Raw genomic sequence first — 20,832 nt, 5'->3', positions numbered from 1 at the left:
TGAAGGTCAGTCGTGCCAGATACCAGTTGCTCTGCAACAGCTTCCCATGTCAGTAGACTTTTATCCATGCATGGTCCAGGTGACCTCAACTGCAGGCCCAGTAGGCATAATGCAGCCCTAATACAGCACCATGCTTTGCACCCACAAACAGCTTTGCACCCTCAAACATGCTTTGCACCCACAAACAAAGGTTCCAACCTTTTAAATGTATCTGTTCAAGTGTATCTGTACTCACAATTACTGACTACACCAAAATGATCTTAAAAGTGCTTGCGCTTAATTGGTTTGTACATCAAAGTCAAAACTGAGCAAATGACTAAAGGGTATCTGGAATAGATAAGGATTTCTTTTCTTTTGCCTGTATTCTTCAATCCTGAAATCAGTCAGCTTCAAACCATTAGATGCAAAAAAAAAACCAGCTGATTGCAACACTGTCCATCAACAGAATTGCACAATCTTTCCAGGAAAGAGACACAAAAACTTGTTTCACTTCCACTCAGTTACTTTTATAAAGCTGATTGCAAGCAACAGCAAAAGCATATAATCAAAAAGCATATAGAGCTTCTTTTGTCATAGGGTCCACTTGGAACCAGGATGGCTCAGGCATTCATATGGGCAGGTAAGTCCGGTAGTGCAATTTAAGGTTTCGTTTTGAAACTGGTGTGGGCTTTCAACAAAAAGAATCTCAAGGTTTCTTTTGGCAAATCACATGTGACTACAACTATTTTCAGCTGCTGATGTTGTTAATTATGAAGAATGAGGGAAAGGAGAGGATTTAGGTTTTCAAAGTACATAGTAGTGGAAGTTTGAAATTCCTTGGGCTCTGAAAAACAGATCCTACAAGGCTGGCAAGCTAAGCAGGTTTGAAGAGTTCTCTGCTTTGTATAATAATGGGTTTGATTCATCCAGTTTTTTCACTCAGTCCTGCCCAATTCCCTTTCTTACTGAAGTCCTGGTTCCACAAGGCTATTATTCATGCAGATAAGCCTTTTGGGTGGTCAGAAGGGACTCCCTGCTCCACCATGGAAAACCCAATGTCCACTGCATTCATTTGAATTGTTTTTATTAAACCTGTTTAAAAGGGTACCACCCTGAATAATCCAGGAGTCTAAAGGGAAAACAGTAGTTCCATGGTGTTCATAGCAGAATCAGCAGAATGCATAACATACCGTAATTTCACGTTTTCATTGATTTTAATTTTTTTCACATTAGGTTTAGCTGCACTGATATTTCTTCAGAATGGTGAGTAGCAATTTAATTCTTTCAAAAAATCATTCTTGTTTGATATCTTCTTTATTTCTAATACATCTATAGTGTTTTTATCGGGCAAGGAAGACAGGACAGCATCCATGCCATTGCTCTTCCCCATCATATTCTCACACCAAATCTCTGTGAGGTATGTTATGCTGAAAGAGAATGATGGGCCCTTGGCCACTCAGTGGGGATTTCAACACACCTTTCTCCAGTCACTACACCATACCACTCCACCATACTCTTGTTTGCTTATCCTCATTTCAGCTATGCTAGGGAGAAATGTAAGGAACATTTTCCATGACAGCCTTTGGTATGTGGAAAAAGGAGTTGAATTTCCAAAAATGACCTACGGAGAGTTTAGCATCAAAGATATATAATTTGCAGAAAGAACAGGGTCACATTATATTTTATTTTCACATATTTAACATTAGCTATCTTGAGTTGGGTCGATTCCCCACTTCAAAAATGGAAGCACATTCAAACCGTTTTGGGAAAACCCGGGACCTTTTGAGCATGGCTTCAGCGTGCCCACTGCAGCTTCTGCCCCACAAACAATCATAAGGCAGCAGCCATGCTGGATTCCCCACTGTGACTCTGTAGAACATGTGTTCAGCTCAGGGGCCATCCTGATTGGCGGCTGCTGGTGCTGGGTGGGATTTTATTTTACTTTTTCCCTGTTGTATCCATGTCTGTGCGAGCATGTGCAGACAGACATAGAAACGAGGAGACGACGAAACCTTTTAAAAACAAACTAAAAATTACTTGTTCCTGGCTTGGCTAGAACTGGCAAGCTTTCACACTGCAGGCTGCCTTAGCCACCTAAGCCACAGAAGCTCTACTGGTAGAAGGGATAAATGCTTGGCTTTTAGTGAATGCTCCCTTGCATTGCTATGTCACTGGCTCCACGTTTCCTCAAAACGACGTCGATCTTGGCTCGGGGGGGGGGGGAAGGACTGCGTGCGCATCACACCCTGCCCACTTTTTCCTGATTTGACGAAAGGCTCCACGTCACTATCAGTGGCGGGAAACCCAAACCCGGAGTCACACACACACACACACCAGACTTCCCCACTGCTCCACGTTCAGCATGTGGTTTTCAAAAAGGTGCACTTTCGACCAGGATCCGAAATGACGCGCACTGAGGGGTGGGAGGAGCGGCAGAATTGGCGTTGTTGCTGATGGTATAGTGGGGAGTGCTGCAGGACCCCGGGATATTTGCCATGAGGAGCGCACAGCTAATGGTGAGTAGGGAATCGACCTTGGTCTCTGGAGAAGTGACATACTAATTTAATAAATTAAATAAATAAAATCACCAAATGAAGCATGCAAATTATATTAATATAATATTTTTTGATGTGCACTTGTGTGAGAGCTCTTTTTATAGTTTTCTTTTAAATGGAAGAGTTTTGATTCCATCTTGGCTTCCTACTCTGAGGAACAAATACAGCTTTCCTCTAAATTTTGATGCTTTTACTTTTGCTCCTATATGGGGAAACTATTTTTCATTTGTTTTACAGAATGTTCAGTTTTTAAGAAAGAAAATATCTTTGTCATTTTCTTGAAATGGTTAAGTCTGCTTTGGGAGCTGGAAATCTGGAATGGTTTGAGAGGGAGGGCTGGGTATGGTGTCCTGGGTATGGTGAACACCTATTTTTCAGGTATATTTTTACATCTGCATATTTAATAGGCAAATAATAAAGTCTGAAATAATATTCAACATTATTGAAATGAGTTACCAAACTTGCACATGTATTATTGAAGGCTGTCATGGCCGGATTCAACTAGTTGTTGTGGGTTTTCCGGCCTGCGTAGCTGTGGTCTGGTAGATCTTGTTCCTCAAATATTGGAACAAGCACAAGAACCTCAAGCATAGGAACAAAATCTACCAGACCATGGCCAAACAGCCCGGAAAACCCACAACAAACTTGCACATAAATCAAGGCAAAAAAGCTGAGAACTAATAATTAAAGTAAAAATTAGACAACCCTTCTGGAATTCTTCCAGTATGGAATGTTCTTTGTATGTTGAATACAGTTCAAAAGGGATCCCATCCCAATGGTGCAGAAAAGTGTAGAAATAACTCACAAATAATATAGAAAAGGTGGAATTCTGCAATCAAAGGAATTATAGGAAAGTCTGTGAATATTCCAGCTGTTCATGGTGGTGCTTACATCCAAGTCAAGGAAGTGTAGGACTTCAACAGAAGCTGCTGGCTTAGTATTTCCCCTGTATTTCCCCTATGGGGTGTATTTACCCTATGGGGTGATGTTTGTTTAGGGTTTTTGATGGGGAAAGAACATGCTTGGGGAGCTGGGGATGTTTAATCTGGAGAAGCAAAGATTAAGGGGAGACATGATAGCTATGTTTAAATATTTGAAGGGATGTCATGTTGAAGAGGGAACAAGCTTGTTTTCTGCTGCCTCAAAGAAGGACATGGAGTAATGGATTCAAGCTTCAGGAAAAGAGAGTCCATCTAAACATTAGGAAGAACTTCATGACCGTTAGGGCTGTTCGACAGTGGAATTCACTGCTTCGGAGAGTGGTGGAGTCTCCTTCTTTAGAGGTTTTAAAAAAGAGGCTGGATGATCATATGTCAGACTGCTTTGATTGTGTGTTCCTGCATAGCATGGGGTTTGACTTGATGGCCCTTGTAGTCTCTACCAACTCTATGGGTCCGCTTTCCGCCGCAGACCAAAAAACAGCCTAGGAAGGGATGGCACCGCATGCATCCCTAGGGAGTTCGATTCATACATGGTGGCTGCTGCAAAGGCACGCTGTTTCCCAAACTTGCTCCTCGAGCGAGGTTTTCCGGAAACAGCGGCTTCCAACCGCTGCCGTGCGAGCAGCAGCTGGAAGACGCCATGTCCCCCAACCCATCCCTGGAAGCTTACCTCATCTCCTGGCTTCTGGCTCGTTGCAGAGGCCAGGGGACATGCCCCCCTTGCCTGCGACTCTAGAGCCGTCGCTCCAGCCTGTGGGGGCGTGTCCCCTAGCCTCTGCGACAAGCCGGAGGCCAGGGGACAAGGCAAGCTTTCAGGGACGGCGCAGACTGTGCGAAGGCTGTGCCACCACCTGCCGCCCTTCCGGGACCGTCCATACGGACAGAGAGAACCTGTCAATCCAAAGAGAGAGAAGTCTTTTATGCCGACGCACCCCCGCGCCATTGCGGTGTGGAAAGGGCCTATGATTCTATGCTCTTTTGCACTCATCACAATGCTCAAAGCAGCTGTATGGGAGGAAATGTCCTTTTAAAACTTTTAATCATCTAATTAGTGCGGCTGCTTTCTAAAACCTGATCCTCAGCTTAACAGTTTTCAACAGATATTTCCCCATAGGGTTGCAAGAGCTCCACCCCCTGGAGTTCTAATCCTTCTATCTGGAAGCTTAAGGGGCAATTGGCAAAGAAAAAGTAAGCAGAGTGATATGGAACCCGCTTTTTCCCATCTCCAGCCTCCCAGCAACAGCACTATGTGGCTCAAACTCCAAAGACTTGCAAAGGACTAGCTCATGGCCAAGAGCATCAAAAGCTGTATGACCAGCCTTTTCCTGGAGCAGTAGCTCCATAGTGCTTGTGTTTGGCAAGAGAGGGGAGTTAGGGGGCTGGGAATTTTTTTTCTCCTCCCTAGTGCCTTGTTGGTTGTGCAGAGGCAAGCAGCAGCCTGTTTGGATCCATTCAACCTGTCAATCCAAAGAGAGAGAACAGCACATGCACAGTACTGAATCTGTTTTCATGGATTCTTCCAAGCCTTTGGGGGTTGTATAGGGAAAATCATATTTTTCTGGATATGAGGGGGCTCATCCAGAATATAGAAACCTCTTGCTTTGTTGTGCCTAACCCAACAATGCTACTTTCAGTATCTGTACAGAGTTGTAAAGCACTTTCTTGTTAGAGGGTACATGGAAGTGGCCACAAGGAAACGCAGGAAGAGGGAATTTGGAAATCTTTTGTTCCTGGAACTGTCCCACGTTTCTGTAAACTTCTCAGAGACTTGAACAGGCCAAATTTCCCTTCCCTCTTTAACTGACTCTCAACAGCTCTCAACATTCCATGATACCTGGCATTTAGTCCACTCTATTACGCCAGGGTTTCATTTTTCTTTTGGTTGACTTACAAAGTCATGCTTTTCTCTCCCTTGTTTGTAGGTCAGCGGGTTCATTTTATTTGTTTCAAATATTTGTCCACAAGACACTTCACAACAGGATAAAAAAAAACTAATGGCGCTGAAACAATTGTGTAATTGGAAATAATGTGTTTCTCTGATGTACATCTTTCATCACCCAAAAGGTCCAGATATGCAGAAAAGCTGGAAACTCAGGGCTCATAATTTCCCATCTCATTCTTCTGTCCCTCTCTCATCTTCTCTTCAGCTCCTCCCTCAGCTAAACTCTGCTCCTGAGACACAGTTTACAAGGATCTAAATTGAACTGCTGGGTCCTAGAAAAAAGGCTTCAACTATCTCTCTTCCTTAACCGGTCGGCCTTTTGCTGCAGTCTTTCCCCAGATTTTACCCTGTCCAGGCAGTGAGGACTCTAGCCCTCTCTTTTCCATTCCTCCTAGGGTCCATGATTGGAAGGGATTGCTGTTTTGGAGCTGCAGCTCTAACTGAAAAAGAACAAATTCCTTTAGATATCTAAGGTTCCACTCCACCAACCTATTTCCTTTGCAATTGTCTACAACAGACAGGAATTCAGCAGATGCAGTGTTCTGCTCATGTTATCTCTTCATGCCAGAAATGCACTGCTGAATTTTTACTGTTACATAACTGTTAAAAGGGCAAAGCCACTGTTACCCAAGGTGAAGACACAGTCTCTCATATAGTGGGGAATATTAGCTTAGAGCAGACTGCTTATTAATGTTGCGAGAGGTTGGGTAAGGAATCTTTAATACTCGTGTATATGAAGATCAGCTCTCAGAAGAAAATCCACAGAGAGGAATATAATGCAAATTTGACCATCTTTATTGTAGGGATAAGAGGTTCACAAGCACTCAAAGTTCCTAAGATATAAGTAGGTTGGAAAATAGGTTTGGAATATAAAAGGGTATGGGTAATACGACCTGATCATGCCGTGAAGATCCAGAGTTCAGAGCCGAACGGCCAGTGTTTGGTTTCAGGGGACAACACGTTGGACACAGTGACAAAGACAGCAAGGTTTCAATGGCACTGAGCAACTGGCCCTTTGGAGGGTAGGATATTTATAGAGTGACACCTCTGGGGCGGGGGTCAGGACAACCTTTGGGAGATGTTAGGACAACCTCTGGGAGGTGTCCGGATAAATTGTTGAGAAACAATAGAGTGCATTGTAAGGTGATCAGAAAACGTTCATTACAGAAGGGAGTATCTGAGGCCCTTTCCGCACGGGCCTCCGGGCGCCCTCACACCGGCAGGAATTCTGCCGGTGGAAGGGTGGGGGCCGTTCGCACGCAAACGTGCGACCAGCCCCCGCAGAGGCTGGAGCAGGAGAGGCAGCTCCACATGGAGCCGCCTCTTTCCCGTCCCTCTCCCACTTACCTCGTCGCCGTCGTCGCCCTGCTGGCCTCCTAAGCCCCGCCCACGCTGCCCTCCGACCTCCAGGGGTTGGAGGACAGTGAGAATGTAGGAGGCCAACAGTGCAACGCTGCTAACAATAAGTGAAGAACGAGAAACAGCGTGTTCCCGGCAGTGCCGTTCGCACCGTGCTGCCGGGAACACGCTGTTTACTCAAAAACCTGCAGTTCTAAGGGGTGTTTTTGAGGGCGGCCTGACGCCGCCCTGGGGGAAGGGAAGGGGAGCCAGGTCGGCGCTGCTGCGTTTCAGCAGCGCCGCCTGTGCGAACGGCTCCCTGGGGACGGCGTTTTTGCCATCCCCAGGCCGCCGTTTTTGGCCCGTGCGGAAAGGGCCTGAGTTAAGATAATCAAAGGACGCAATGACATCAGGAGTCTTCTTGTGGCTGGAAATGAGCATCCATTCAGCTGGTCTACTGTATCATGTTGAGGACACATTCTTCCTTGTCTGTTTAGCTGAAAATGTGCTGATATGGCAAGCAAGATGAGAACATGAGAAAAGGAAAACAATCCTTGGATGTTCCTTGTAGGTAGACCTGGCTATGGCCAGAGAATGAACTCCCCATCTCTGCAATGCCAGCACTACCCTTAGGCTGGCACATGGGCAGGGATATCTGTGAATAAGCACCCCCCCCCCCCAGCTATGCCAGGGCGGTATGGTAACACCACTGTCAGCAAAACAGACAGCAACCCTAATGATGCTGGTTCTTCAGAGTCCAAGGGCCTAGACCTAACTTTTTCAGCTAACTCCTTCTTTGATATTCTCCCTTAATTGTCTTAACAGCTTCTACCTATAAACTTGTTTGTTACTTCACCAACTGGTCCCAGTACCGACTGCCTGGTGGGCGATTTGTTCCTGAAACCATTGATGCCAATCTCTGCACCCACATCATTTATGCTTTTGCCAACATAAGTACTGGCCAGATAAATCACGCTGAATGGAACGATGACACTACTTATGAGACCCTCAATCATCTCAAAACCATGTAAGTATGGTAACAAAGCTCACGTGACATTCCAAACATCCACAGTATCTTCTGTCAGCACAACAAGAGATTTGCATTCCTGGACCCATACAGAAATAGGCCTTCTCTTGCAGGAAGCAGAATCAGACTGCATCTTTTGACTAGGTTTGCCAGCCTGTATGTGGAATCTGGAAATCTCCCTAAATTTCAACTGCTCTCCAGAATACAGTGATCAGTTCCTCTGGAGAAAATGCCTGCTTTAGAGGGTGTTCAGATCAGAAACCTTTATTAGGCATCAATCAACAAACAAACAAAATGAAGTAGCTTAAATATATATATAAGGGAAAGTGTTACTGAGAGGGGAAAAGATCAGAAAGAAAATAAATAAGTAGTTCCTTTCAGCCTGCTTTTTTTTTTTTACAGTACTACACTTCAAATAAAAAAGGCAGGAGAAACCATAATTGAATTTATCTCAAAATGTGGTTTAATCTATCAGGTCATATTTTGTCATATTTTATTTTAATTCCTTCTAACTAAGACATGATAAACAGTTGCTATTTTTTAATTACTACAAAACTATCTAGTCCTGAATAATTAAGCAGATGATGTGCAGGTAAAAATGCAGAGCTAGTTGGATGTTGGGTGTATACAAATAATAATTGGCTATTTTGTGTCCTGACAAAACACAGCAATGTTGTTGAATGCTTCAAATTCTTCTTTACAGGATTATTCCACAGAGCTCATTTCTCAGAATCCCTGACCCACTCTCACTTTCTTTTCACTGCATAATCCAGAAAAAGTTACATGTGCTATTTCAGAATAAAATTCTTTTAATTATTATTTTTTAAAAAACCTTTCTTCTTTAGAAATCCCCAGTTGAAGATCCTTCTCTCTGTTGGTGGATTTCTCCTGGGCTCAGAACCGTAAGATCTTTTGATATTACTTCTGTTTTTTCCCAGGAAACATAAAATGTGACAAGCCCATATAAAAACAGTGACACGTGATATCAAAATGTGCGTCCACACAATCTGCAGCTGTAGTTTGGGCACAAAGAATAACTGCTCTGGAAGTTGCTCTGAAAACAGCAACTTTATCCAAAAATCTTCTATACAGAAAAGTTTAAATGCAAGCAGCTGCTGGTAGGAGGCATATTTCTCACTCAGTATGGCTTTCTATGATGTTGTGATGATCTTTGAAAAACCCAAACAAATAAAAAACAAACTAAAACACTGTTCTGTTGGGTCTTGAGCCTCTCCTCAATTTCTTCACCCGTACGTTTACCGGGATAGCAGCCCCTTAAATAAGATTAGTTCAAACAACAAAAAGAAGTAATAAACTGCAGGGGTGGGGGTTAAGTGTGTCGTGTGTCGTGTTGTGTTCTGCAATAGAGTGATAATGTTGTCCTGCCCCTTTAATACTGTTTGGGTGGTAGGAATGTTTTGCAGAATCAAGGCAATGATTTAACTATTTAGCTAAAGACACTCATTTCTACGAACAATAAAAGACGAATAATAAAACCCCTTCTATTCCACATCTCTTACCTGTTAACAGCTTTCGCAAGATAACTGCATCTCCTGTCAAATGCTCAGAGTTTGTGAATTCAGTGGTTCGTTATCTTCGAGAAAACCGTTTTGATGGCTTTGACCTTGCCTGGTGGTCAGGGGAAGGAGATAAAAAGCGCTTGGTTAACCTGGTTAAGGTACTTTAAACTGGCAAAATTTGGGGATAAATTTATGGTGGACAGGATTTCTACATTGTGGCTTTCAGGAAGAGATTTGTACCTTTCTTTGGGGCATGCAGGGGGCTGCAAGATCAGTTATCAGGAAGTGTACAGCTGCATAAGCTAAGTTATTGGGAAATATGTTAAATGTTGCCCATATATAAGGAGGTACAAATTCTAACTGCTTTTCTATACTGGCTGAGAACCTGAAAACTTGCTTCACTCAGAAATTCCTTGAGGTAATGTTTGTTTTTTCTTTCTCCTAAGGAGCTCTCTATACAATTTGAAAGAGAGGCTGTGAAAGGAAGGAATGAAAAGCTTCTACTGAGTGTTGCAGTACAAGCTGGAAGGGAAAAAATGGATAAGGGCTATGACGTAAGGGCAATCTCAAAGTAAGTATTGTCAGCAGTATTTGGTTAATGAATGCAAAAATGGATTCTTACAATGAACAGCATATTGACAGGGGAAATGCTCATTTTCTATAAGTGCACATTCATATATATATATTGATCCTGCAGCTGGCAGTCTGAGGCCTGATGATGCTGATTACGTAATCAGATGTCAACAACAGATTTTTCAGCTGCGGCTACTATAGTGTCAGCCAGTGATCCTTTCCTGTAATGATTGTATGTATTACGATCTAATATATAAAAACTGACATGAAACTAACTTGTTTTCCCCTCCAAATTCTTCTTTGTAAAGGTTGATGGTGAATATTTTCTACAATTTCTCTAGCTGAATATGTTCTGCATTACCAATGATTTTATGGCTAAAGTCAGGACTTGACAATAACTTTTATACGATTTGCAACAAAATTTATCAATTTATTTCATTCAACCAATTAAAATAGTTAAATTTTACATTTTAATGGCACATTTCTATACTGACATGTAAAATTGTGATCTTATGTATGGACTTTAGAATTCCAGTTTGAACATTTATCTTCAATAATGGTTCAGAAATCCTCACAGAATTTTTTTAAAGAGATATATCAAAGGATATACAGTTCATTTGCACAGTTCTTTAAAATTCTCAATGTATAAAATTTTTCTGATCCTAACCAGTGACAGCAGCACATTTTGGAAGGAGGTGGTGGAATTCAACTGTTCTAAGCTCAGGCTTATTGTATGAAGTGATTCACCATCTACAGCCCTTCCATAAATGGTGTTTGGAACTGTCATGTCTGAACATGTTCAAAAACATGCAGGGTGTTTAAGAAAAGAGTTACAGGACCTTTACATTCTCTCACATACAATGCCTGCTGTTATCTCCCTGGTTTCACGACGATATTTTCTTTAAAAGAACTAGGGCTGTCAAGGAAGCTTGGGGGCCAGTTCCCTCCCCTTTTGTTTTTTCCCCTAGCCTTCTCAGAAAAAGCTTGAAAAGTCCCAAGGCTTTTCCAAAGATTCTCCCAAAAACTTTGAAAAATCATATAAGATAAGCCAGGGGAACTCATTCCACACTATATTATGACTAGTTTCACCTATTATTATTATTATTATTATTATTATTATTATTATTATTATTATTATTATTATTATTATTATTATTATTATTATTATTATTATTATTATTATTATTATTATTATTATTATTATTATTATTATTATTATTTAGATTTTTATACCGCCCTATCCCCGAGGGGCACCTACAAATGATTAGAATTCCATCTTACTTCTGCCCAACGTCCACAGATTCATATTTTTCACCTTGAAATCTACTGTGAATCACTGAAAGGTAGTTTTTGCCTTACAGTCTCTGCATGTAGATGTAACCAAAGTTCTTTGTGCCTCTACTCACTTCTTGTTCTCTTCCTTTAGACGTGCAGATTTCATTAATTTCCAGTCCTATGATTTTCATGGTTCCTGGGATGGAACAACTGGCCATGGAAGCCCTCTTTACAAGGGCAAAAGTGACTTTGGATCTTCATCCTACTATAATGTTGTAAGTTGTGAACTATGATAGATGTTTCTGAAAGGCTACATTTCCCCCCTTGAGCTATACTCAAGGAAATCTGACAAGGCTCTGGACCAGATATTATTCTCCCCCTACTTGGCCCATTAATCTAGTAAAACATACCAAACAAATTGTGCCCCCCCCCCACTTTAAATGTGCTGCTAAACATTAGGTCGAATCCCCACTACCGTCTTAGCCAGGTTTCAGAACACAAACTAACCAGGCTTGAGGGACAACCTCCCCATTGCTTGCATGGCAGATTCCGTTTTTGGCACTCGTTCTCCCCGTTAATCCGCATTCCGGCAGGACCTGGTTGCAAGTGGCATAGACCCCATTAACACAGTTCAGAGCTGATCCGAGGGGAGGGATGAGGGTTGAAACCCAGACTCGTTTCCCGCCCTGGAGTGTGACGCGGAATTCGGGCAACCAATCAGCGCTGTGATGCACACACAGCCTTTCCTTGGTTTCATTTCCGCTTTTGCAATCAGCCAGCAGAAGAGGACGCAAATGTTAAACAGTCAAACATGTAACTTTGAATTATTAATGGTTTACACAGGTAACGATTAACTGTTTGCTCAGTTAAACAGTTAAACTTTAAACATTTACACGCTGGTTTTTTTATCACGCCCCTACAATGTACATTTCCGCAGTGGGAAAAGGTCCCGCCCCATCAAGGCACGTCAGCCAATCAGGGGAGACCAGCGAAGCGAGTTTGCCTGGTAGTGGGGATTGCTAAGAGTTCTGCAACTGGGTGTGTCTGCTGTGTGCTCACTGCAGTGGGGAGGGAGAAACTCTGGTGAAGTGGACAAAGTTTCACAATGAACAGGTTTGGATCTGTGTGCAAATTTCAAGTGGGGATTCGACCATTAGAGTGATTTCTGAAGCACGTATTATGGCTCATCTGAAATCTTCTTTAGGTGGAGGGGAAAGTTTACCCCTCCTCCCTTCTATCACAAAGATGGTGTAATACAGAGGTCTTCAACTTTTTTGAGCCTGCGGACACATGTGGAATTCTTACATGGCATGGTAGGCACAACAACAAAATGGCTGACATAAAATGACTGCAAAAGGAGGCAGAGTTAGCCATAAAATGATTGCCATAGTGAAACTTCAGTAACACAGTGTAGATCCTTGTGGTGTGATGGCAGTTGCTGCCAAAGCAACATTTAACAAAATCTGCACAGCCAATCAGAAGCCTTCTTAGACAAAAGCCCTATCTGGCCCCACACACTTCTTAGAAACAGTTGGAGAGGATAGAAAAGGTGTTGGCTGGGAACTCCTGTCCACATAGAACAACAGTTATGCAGAAACCCTTTTCTCCTCCCTAAAATTGGACAATAAATTGGGACATTCACCCAGACACTAAGATTTGACTGTGTGTGTGTTTGTGTGATGGAATATACCCTTCTTCAATCACATCAGTCTCCACCATAAATAGGTTTGCTATTCACAAATGGCTGCTCTGGAAACTAAGAGTGCACCTTAGTCAGGTCAAGGAGAAAAAGGTAGGACACCTCTTGGCAGCAGCAGATGTGCCCATGCAGAGGAGGAACAAGGTGAAGGAAAGCCCCTACTTCCAGGGAGCAACTGGTAGGTGATGAGCAAGAGATCACCACCCCAAATTAAGACAGCATCTCACAGTACTGAAAAATGAGATTAACAGTTGCATTACAAATCTCATTGCAAGAAGAATCACTTTAAACATGGTGTACCCAAATTCCCAGTAATTCATTACACCAGACTGAGAGTGGATTTTTATGATCATTGTGGCACTAGAATAGAATAGAATAGAATAGAATAGAATAGAATAGAATCTTTATTGGCCAAGTGTGATTGGACACACAAGGAATTTGTCTCCGGTGCATATGCTCTCAGTGTACATAAAAGAAAATACATTTGTCAAGAATCATAAGGTACAGCACTTAATGATTGTCATATAGGTCTAGTAAGCAATCAGGAAACAATCAATAGTAATAAAACATAAAATGTAAAATCGCCATAAAAATAAAATGAAATGTCAGCACAGGCTATAGTCATACAGTCATAGTGGGAGGAGATGGGTAATTAGCCAAGGAATGATGAAAAAAAGTAGTGCAGTAATTACATATAATAAAATATATAATAAATAGTTTGACATTATCGGGAATTATTTGTTTAACAAGAGTGATGGCATTGAGGGAAAAAACTGTTCTTATGTCCTGAATTGATAACTTGGTGTGCAGTGCTCTGTAGCGGCGTTTAGGGTAAGAAGTTGAAACAGTTTATGTCCAGGATCTGAGGGGTCAGTAAATATTTTTCACAGCCCTTTTTTTGACCCGTGCGAATATACAGGTCCTCAATGGAAGGCAAGGTTAGCAGCAATTGTTTTTTCTGCAGTTCTGATTATTCTCTGAAGTCTGTGTCGATCTTGTTGGGTTGCAGAACCAAACCACACAGTTATAGAGGTGCAGATAACAGACTCAATGATTCCTCTGTAGAACTGTATCCAGCAGCTCCTTGGGCAGTTTGAGCTTCCTGAGTTGGTAAGCAGAAAGAACATTCTTTGTTGTGCTTTTTTTTTTAATGACATTTTTTTGATATTAGGTGTCCATTTTAGGTCATGAAGATATGATGGAGCCTAGAAATTTAAAGGTCTCTACTGTTGATACTGTGTTGTCACCTAGTATTGTGAGAGAGGAGGTAGGATGGGAGAAGGGTTTTCTCCTGAAATCTACCACCATTTCTCTGGTTTTAAAGATGTGTTCAGTTCTACTTAGATTGTTCCGAGTGGCACCGCGAGGCTAGTTGTTCAACCTCCGTCTGTATCTTGCGGTTTCATCGTTGATCTCGAATGAGACCAATCACTGTTAATATCATCTGCAAATTTCAGTATTTTAACAAAGATGGATCATTTGAGATGCAGTCATTGGTATGCAGAGAGAAGAGAAGTGGTGAAAGTACACAGCCTTGGGGGGCCTGTGTGCTCATTTTACAGGTGTCTGATGTAATTTTTCCTAGCTTCACCTGCTGTTTCCTACCTGTTAGGAAGCTTGTGATCCTTACAAATATGCTTTCGAGGTACTGCTAGCTGATTTAGTTTGGTTAGAAAGAAGAATGTCCGGTCTGATAGTATTGAATGCTGAACTCGGAAAAAAAGTCAACAAAGAAGGACCCTTGCATAGGTCTTTGGCGATTCAAAGATGCTGTAGGATATAGTGCAAAGCCATATTAACAGCATCATCACAATGTCGAATCTATTTGCTCGGTATGCAAATTGCAAGGGAGTCCAACAGTGGATCCATTGATGGTTTTCAAATGGTACATCACTAGCCTTTCAAAAGTTTTCATAACTACAGATGTTAGAGCAACGCTGGTCTGTGATGCGATTTCAGTTCCTTTGATGGAAGAGCTTCTTCGGCACTTTCTGGGACGATAGTGGAAGGTGTTTGAAGCAGGAAGGAACATAGCACATCTCTAGTGATTTGTTAAAGATTTGGGTGAAGATGGGGAGGCCAATTGGACAGCAGCACAGACTTTTTTAGGCAAGAAGGTGTTATCTTGTCTGGAGCCTGGTGCTTTTCCAGGCTTCTTTCTGTGAAATAGATCTTGCACTTCCTTTTCTGAGATCACCAGGGGTTGTAAACCCAATGAAATGGGTTCAGTTGTGGAAAGTTTGGCTATTGTTGGTGCATCTGAGATAGAGGTTGTGGAGAAAGGTGACTGTAGATTGTTTTCAAACCTACAGTAGAACACGTTCAGGTCGTCTGCCAATTGCTGATTTCCTTCAGCTTGGGAAGGTGGTTTACTGTAACCGGTGATATTTTTGAGAGTTTTCCACATGTTTGCTGTTTCGTTTGGTGAAAACTGATTTTTTAGCTTTTCAGAGTAGTTTCTTTTTGCTGCTCTGATCTCCTTTGTTAATACATTTCTGGCCTGATTGTACAGCATTCTATCACCCTTTCTGTAGGCCTCTTCTTTGGAACGACGTAACTGCTTAAGTTTAGCTGTGAACCAAGGTTTGTTGTTACTATATATACGCAAGTTCCTGGTTGGTATACAAAGATCTATAATGAGTACTCCAACACATGTAGGGAATAGAGTTCCCAACATCTTGACATTTAACTTTGGAGATCAATACAATTCCAGTCAAAGTGAGCTGATTGTCTTGAAATATGCCAGTAGCATCACAAAATGGCAATAGGTGATAGCTTCAGATCAAGGAGAAGGCTGCATCAGATCAAGCATATTAATCATCCTTAAATCAATCATAAAGGATCAATTCTTCTCCATGTCCCATAACTGAGGTGCAACATATCACGGTGACAGTTGGTTACCATTCAATGCACAATGGCTATTCTCCTTCTCCTCTAGGACTATTCTGTGAAATATTTGAAGCTAAAAGGTATCCCTGCTGAGAAGATTATGATGGGCATACCAACTTATGGGAGGACTTTCACACTTGCTTCCAGACAGACTGGGGTTGGGGCTGTTACCTCTGGTGGTGGAACACCTGGAGCTTTCACGCAGGAAGCAGGACAACTGTCGTATTTTGAGGTATGAATGGTTATATTTGCATTTCTTTTCATCTTTCCCAAACTACCTCCTCTGCCTCATAAATCTCACAGAGAAGGAGTCATATCAAAATCAGGATTGAAAGAACCAAACAAAGAGGGTTCCTTACATAAACAAGCAAGAACACAGAGGCTGGCAATTTAAAGTTCTACTATATCTTACTAAATGGCACATCATCTATATCTTGCATACAACAAGTCAGAACTTGCAAGAAACTTTCAGGAGCAGCCATCACATCCCCCCCCCCCCCCATCACCATGATTGATTGCTCCATTCTCCCACTACTTCTCTCAGTGTCTCTCTTTCATTCCTCCTTTCTTACTTCCTGTCAATGTACTGTCACTTCTTTCTTTCTGCCACCATCCCATCATTCTCTTTCTGCCCCTTCACCCCATCACTTTCTGTTTCTGGCCACCATCACTCTTTGTGTTCAATGTCATCATCATCAATATTTATTTTGATGCAAAATTAGCCAGTGGTGGGATTCAGCAGGTTCGCACCCCTTCGGCAGAATCAGTTGTTAAAATTGTGCTGTAAACAAACAGTTGTTAAATTGTCACCCCCCCCCCCCCCCACCCCCCCCCCCCCCCACCCCCCCCCCCCCCCACCCCCCCCCCCCCCCACCCCCCCCCCCCCCCACCCCCCCCCCCCCCCACCCCCCCCCCCCCCCACCCCCCCCCCCCCCCACCCCCCCCCCCCCCCACCCCCCCCCCCCCCCACCCCCCCCCCCCCCCACCCCCCCCCCCCCCCACCCCCCCCCCCCCCCACCCCCCCCCCCCCCCACCCCCCCCCCCCCCCACCCCCCCCCCCCCCCACCCCCCCCCCCCCCCACCCCCCCCCCCCCCCACCCCCCCCCCCCCCCACCCCCCCCCCCCCCCACCCCCCCCCCCCCCCACCCCCCCCCCCCCCCACCCCCCCCCCCCCCCACCCCCCCCCCCCCCCACCCCCCCCCCCCCCCACCCCCCCCCCCCCCCACCCCCCCCCCCCCCCACCCCCCCCCCCCCCCACCCCCCCCCCCCCCCACCCCCCCCCCCCCCCACCCCCCCCCCCCCCCACCCCCCCCCCCCCCCACCCCCCCCCCCCCCCACCCCCCCCCCCCCCCACCCCCCCCCCCCCCCACCCCCCCCCCCCCCCACCCCCCCCCCCCCCCACCCCCCCCCCCCCCCACCCCCCCCCCCCCCCACCCCCCCCCCCCCCCACCCCCCCCCCCCCCCACCCCCCCCCCCCCCCACCCCCCCCCCCCCCCACCCCCCCCCCCCCCCACCCCCCCCCCCCCCCACCCCCCCCCCCCCCCACCCCCCCCCCCCCCCACCCCCCCCCCCCCCCACCCCCCCCCCCCCCCACCCCCCCCCCCCCCCACCCCCCCCCCCCCCCACCCCCCCCCCCCCCCACCCCCCCCCCCCCCCACCCCCCCCCCCCCCCACCCCCCCCCCCCCCCACCCCCCCCCCCCCCCACCCCCCCCCCCCCCCACCCCCCCCCCCCCCCACCCCCCCCCCCCCCCACCCCCCCCCCCCCCCACCCCCCCCCCCCCCCACCCCCCCCCCCCCCCACCCCCCCCCCCCCCCACCCCCCCCCCCCCCCACCCCCCCCCCCCCCCACCCCCCCCCCCCCCCACCCCCCCCCCCCCCCACCCCCCCCCCCCCCCACCCCCCCCCCCCCCCACCCCCCCCCCCCCCCACCCCCCCCCCCCCCCACCCCCCCCCCCCCCCACCCCCCCCCCCCCCCACCCCCCCCCCCCCCCACCCCCCCCCCCCCCCACCCCCCCCCCCCCCCACCCCCCCCCCCCCCCACCCCCCCCCCCCCCCACCCCCCCCCCCCCCCACCCCCCCCCCCCCCCACCCCCCCCCCCCCCCACCCCCCCCCCCCCCCACCCCCCCCCCCCCCCACCCCCCCCCCCCCCCACCCCCCCCCCCCCCCACCCCCCCCCCCCCCCACCCCCCCCCCCCCCCACCCCCCCCCCCCCCCACCCCCCCCCCCCCCCACCCCCCCCCCCCCCCACCCCCCCCCCCCCCCACCCCCCCCCCCCCCCACCCCCCCCCCCCCCCACCCCCCCCCCCCCCCACCCCCCCCCCCCCCCACCCCCCCCCCCCCCCACCCCCCCCCCCCCCCACCCCCCCCCCCCCCCACCCCCCCCCCCCCCCACCCCCCCCCCCCCCCACCCCCCCCCCCCCCCACCCCCCCCCCCCCCCACCCCCCCCCCCCCCCACCCCCCCCCCCCCCCACCCCCCCCCCCCCCCACCCCCCCCCCCCCCCACCCCCCCCCCCCCCCACCCCCCCCCCCCCCCACCCCCCCCCCCCCCCACCCCCCCCCCCCCCCACCCCCCCCCCCCCCCACCCCCCCCCCCCCCCACCCCCCCCCCCCCCCACCCCCCCCCCCCCCCACCCCCCCCCCCCCCCACCCCCCCCCCCCCCCACCCCCCCCCCCCCCCACCCCCCCCCCCCCCCACCCCCCCCCCCCCCCACCCCCCCCCCCCCCCACCCCCCCCCCCCCCCACCCCCCCCCCCCCCCACCCCCCCCCCCCCCCACCCCCCCCCCCCCCCACCCCCCCCCCCCCCCACCCCCCCCCCCCCCCACCCCCCCCCCCCCCCACCCCCCCCCCCCCCCACCCCCCCCCCCCCCCACCCCCCCCCCCCCCCACCCCCCCCCCCCCCCACCCCCCCCCCCCCCCACCCCCCCCCCCCCCCACCCCCCCCCCCCCCCACCCCCCCCCCCCCCCACCCCCCCCCCCCCCCACCCCCCCCCCCCCCCACCCCCCCCCCCCCCCACCCCCCCCCCCCCCCACCCCCCCCCCCCCCCACCCCCCCCCCCCCCCACCCCCCCCCCCCCCCACCCCCCCCCCCCCCCACCCCCCCCCCCCCCCACCCCCCCCCCCCCCCACCCCCCCCCCCCCCCACCCCCCCCCCCCCCCACCCCCCCCCCCCCCCACCCCCCCCCCCCCCCACCCCCCCCCCCCCCCACCCCCCCCCCCCCCCACCCCCCCCCCCCCCCACCCCCCCCCCCCCCCACCCCCCCCCCCCCCCACCCCCCCCCCCCCCCACCCCCCCCCCCCCCCACCCCCCCCCCCCCCCACCCCCCCCCCCCCCCACCCCCCCCCCCCCCCACCCCCCCCCCCCCCCACCCCCCCCCCCCCCCACCCCCCCCCCCCCCCACCCCCCCCCCCCCCCACCCCCCCCCCCCCCCACCCCCCCCCCCCCCCACCCCCCCCCCCCCCCACCCCCCCCCCCCCCCACCCCCCCCCCCCCCCACCCCCCCCCCCCCCCACCCCCCCCCCCCCCCACCCCCCCCCCCCCCCACCCCCCCCCCCCCCCACCCCCCCCCCCCCCCACCCCCCCCCCCCCCCACCCCCCCCCCCCCCCACCCCCCCCCCCCCCCACCCCCCCCCCCCCCCACCCCCCCCCCCCCCCACCCCCCCCCCCCCCCACCCCCCCCCCCCCCCACCCCCCCCCCCCCCCACCCCCCCCCCCCCCCACCCCCCCCCCCCCCCACCCCCCCCCCCCCCCACCCCCCCCCCCCCCCACCCCCCCCCCCCCCCACCCCCCCCCCCCCCCACCCCCCCCCCCCCCCACCCCCCCCCCCCCCCACCCCCCCCCCCCCCCACCCCCCCCCCCCCCCACCCCCCCCCCCCCCCACCCCCCCCCCCCCCCACCCCCCCCCCCCCCCACCCCCCCCCCCCCCCACCCCCCCCCCCCCCCACCCCCCCCCCCCCCCACCCCCCCCCCCCCCCACCCCCCCCCCCCCCCACCCCCCCCCCCCCCCACCCCCCCCCCCCCCCACCCCCCCCCCCCCCCACCCCCCCCCCCCCCCACCCCCCCCCCCCCCCACCCCCCCCCCCCCCCACCCCCCCCCCCCCCCACCCCCCCCCCCCCCCACCCCCCCCCCCCCCCACCCCCCCCCCCCCCCACCCCCCCCCCCCCCCACCCCCCCCCCCCCCCACCCCCCCCCCCCCCCACCCCCCCCCCCCCCCACCCCCCCCCCCCCCCACCCCCCCCCCCCCCCACCCCCCCCCCCCCCCACCCCCCCCCCCCCCCACCCCCCCCCCCCCCCACCCCCCCCCCCCCCCACCCCCCCCCCCCCCCACCCCCCCCCCCCCCCACCCCCCCCCCCCCCCACCCCCCCCCCCCCCCACCCCCCCCCCCCCCCACCCCCCCCCCCCCCCACCCCCCCCCCCCCCCACCCCCCCCCCCCCCCACCCCCCCCCCCCCCCACCCCCCCCCCCCCCCACCCCCCCCCCCCCCCACCCCCCCCCCCCCCCACCCCCCCCCCCCCCCACCCCCCCCCCCCCCCACCCCCCCCCCCCCCCACCCCCCCCCCCCCCCACCCCCCCCCCCCCCCACCCCCCCCCCCCCCCACCCCCCCCCCCCCCCACCCCCCCCCCCCCCCACCCCCCCCCCCCCCCACCCCCCCCCCCCCCCACCCCCCCCCCCCCCCACCCCCCCCCCCCCCCACCCCCCCCCCCCCCCACCCCCCCCCCCCCCCACCCCCCCCCCCCCCCACCCCCCCCCCCCCCCACCCCCCCCCCCCCCCACCCCCCCCCCCCCCCACCCCCCCCCCCCCCCACCCCCCCCCCCCCCCACCCCCCCCCCCCCCCACCCCCCCCCCCCCCCACCCCCCCCCCCCCCCACCCCCCCCCCCCCCCACCCCCCCCCCCCCCCACCCCCCCCCCCCCCCACCCCCCCCCCCCCCCACCCCCCCCCCCCCCCACCCCCCCCCCCCCCCACCCCCCCCCCCCCCCACCCCCCCCCCCCCCCACCCCCCCCCCCCCCCACCCCCCCCCCCCCCCACCCCCCCCCCCCCCCACCCCCCCCCCCCCCCACCCCCCCCCCCCCCCACCCCCCCCCCCCC

The 20,832-nt window shown here is 52.7% G+C and overlaps 1 protein-coding gene across 1 annotated transcript in view; it reads left to right on the top strand.

Annotated features, from left to right (window-relative positions):
* The first annotated feature begins 489 nt into the window (after positions 1–489).
* LOC125432746 (chitinase-3-like protein 2) overlaps positions 490–20,832 on the top strand; it is a 40,297-nt gene continuing 19,954 nt past the window's right edge. Inside the window, exons 1-8 of the mRNA XM_048496630.1 lie at positions 490–619; positions 1,213–1,242; positions 7,581–7,782; positions 8,628–8,684; positions 9,313–9,460; positions 9,749–9,873; positions 11,302–11,425; positions 15,788–15,970. Coding sequence (XP_048352587.1) covers positions 595–619; positions 1,213–1,242; positions 7,581–7,782; positions 8,628–8,684; positions 9,313–9,460; positions 9,749–9,873; positions 11,302–11,425; positions 15,788–15,970 — 894 coding nt within the window. The 5' untranslated portion in view covers positions 490–594. The remainder of the gene's footprint in view (positions 620–1,212; positions 1,243–7,580; positions 7,783–8,627; positions 8,685–9,312; positions 9,461–9,748; positions 9,874–11,301; positions 11,426–15,787; positions 15,971–20,832) is intronic.

Source organism: Sphaerodactylus townsendi, linkage group LG05 (genome assembly GCF_021028975.2).
Source record: "Sphaerodactylus townsendi isolate TG3544 linkage group LG05, MPM_Stown_v2.3, whole genome shotgun sequence".
Taxonomy (NCBI): Eukaryota; Metazoa; Chordata; class Lepidosauria; order Squamata; family Sphaerodactylidae; genus Sphaerodactylus; species Sphaerodactylus townsendi.
Note: the sequence above shows the minus strand (reverse complement) of the source record. Positions and strands in the feature narration are given on the sequence as shown.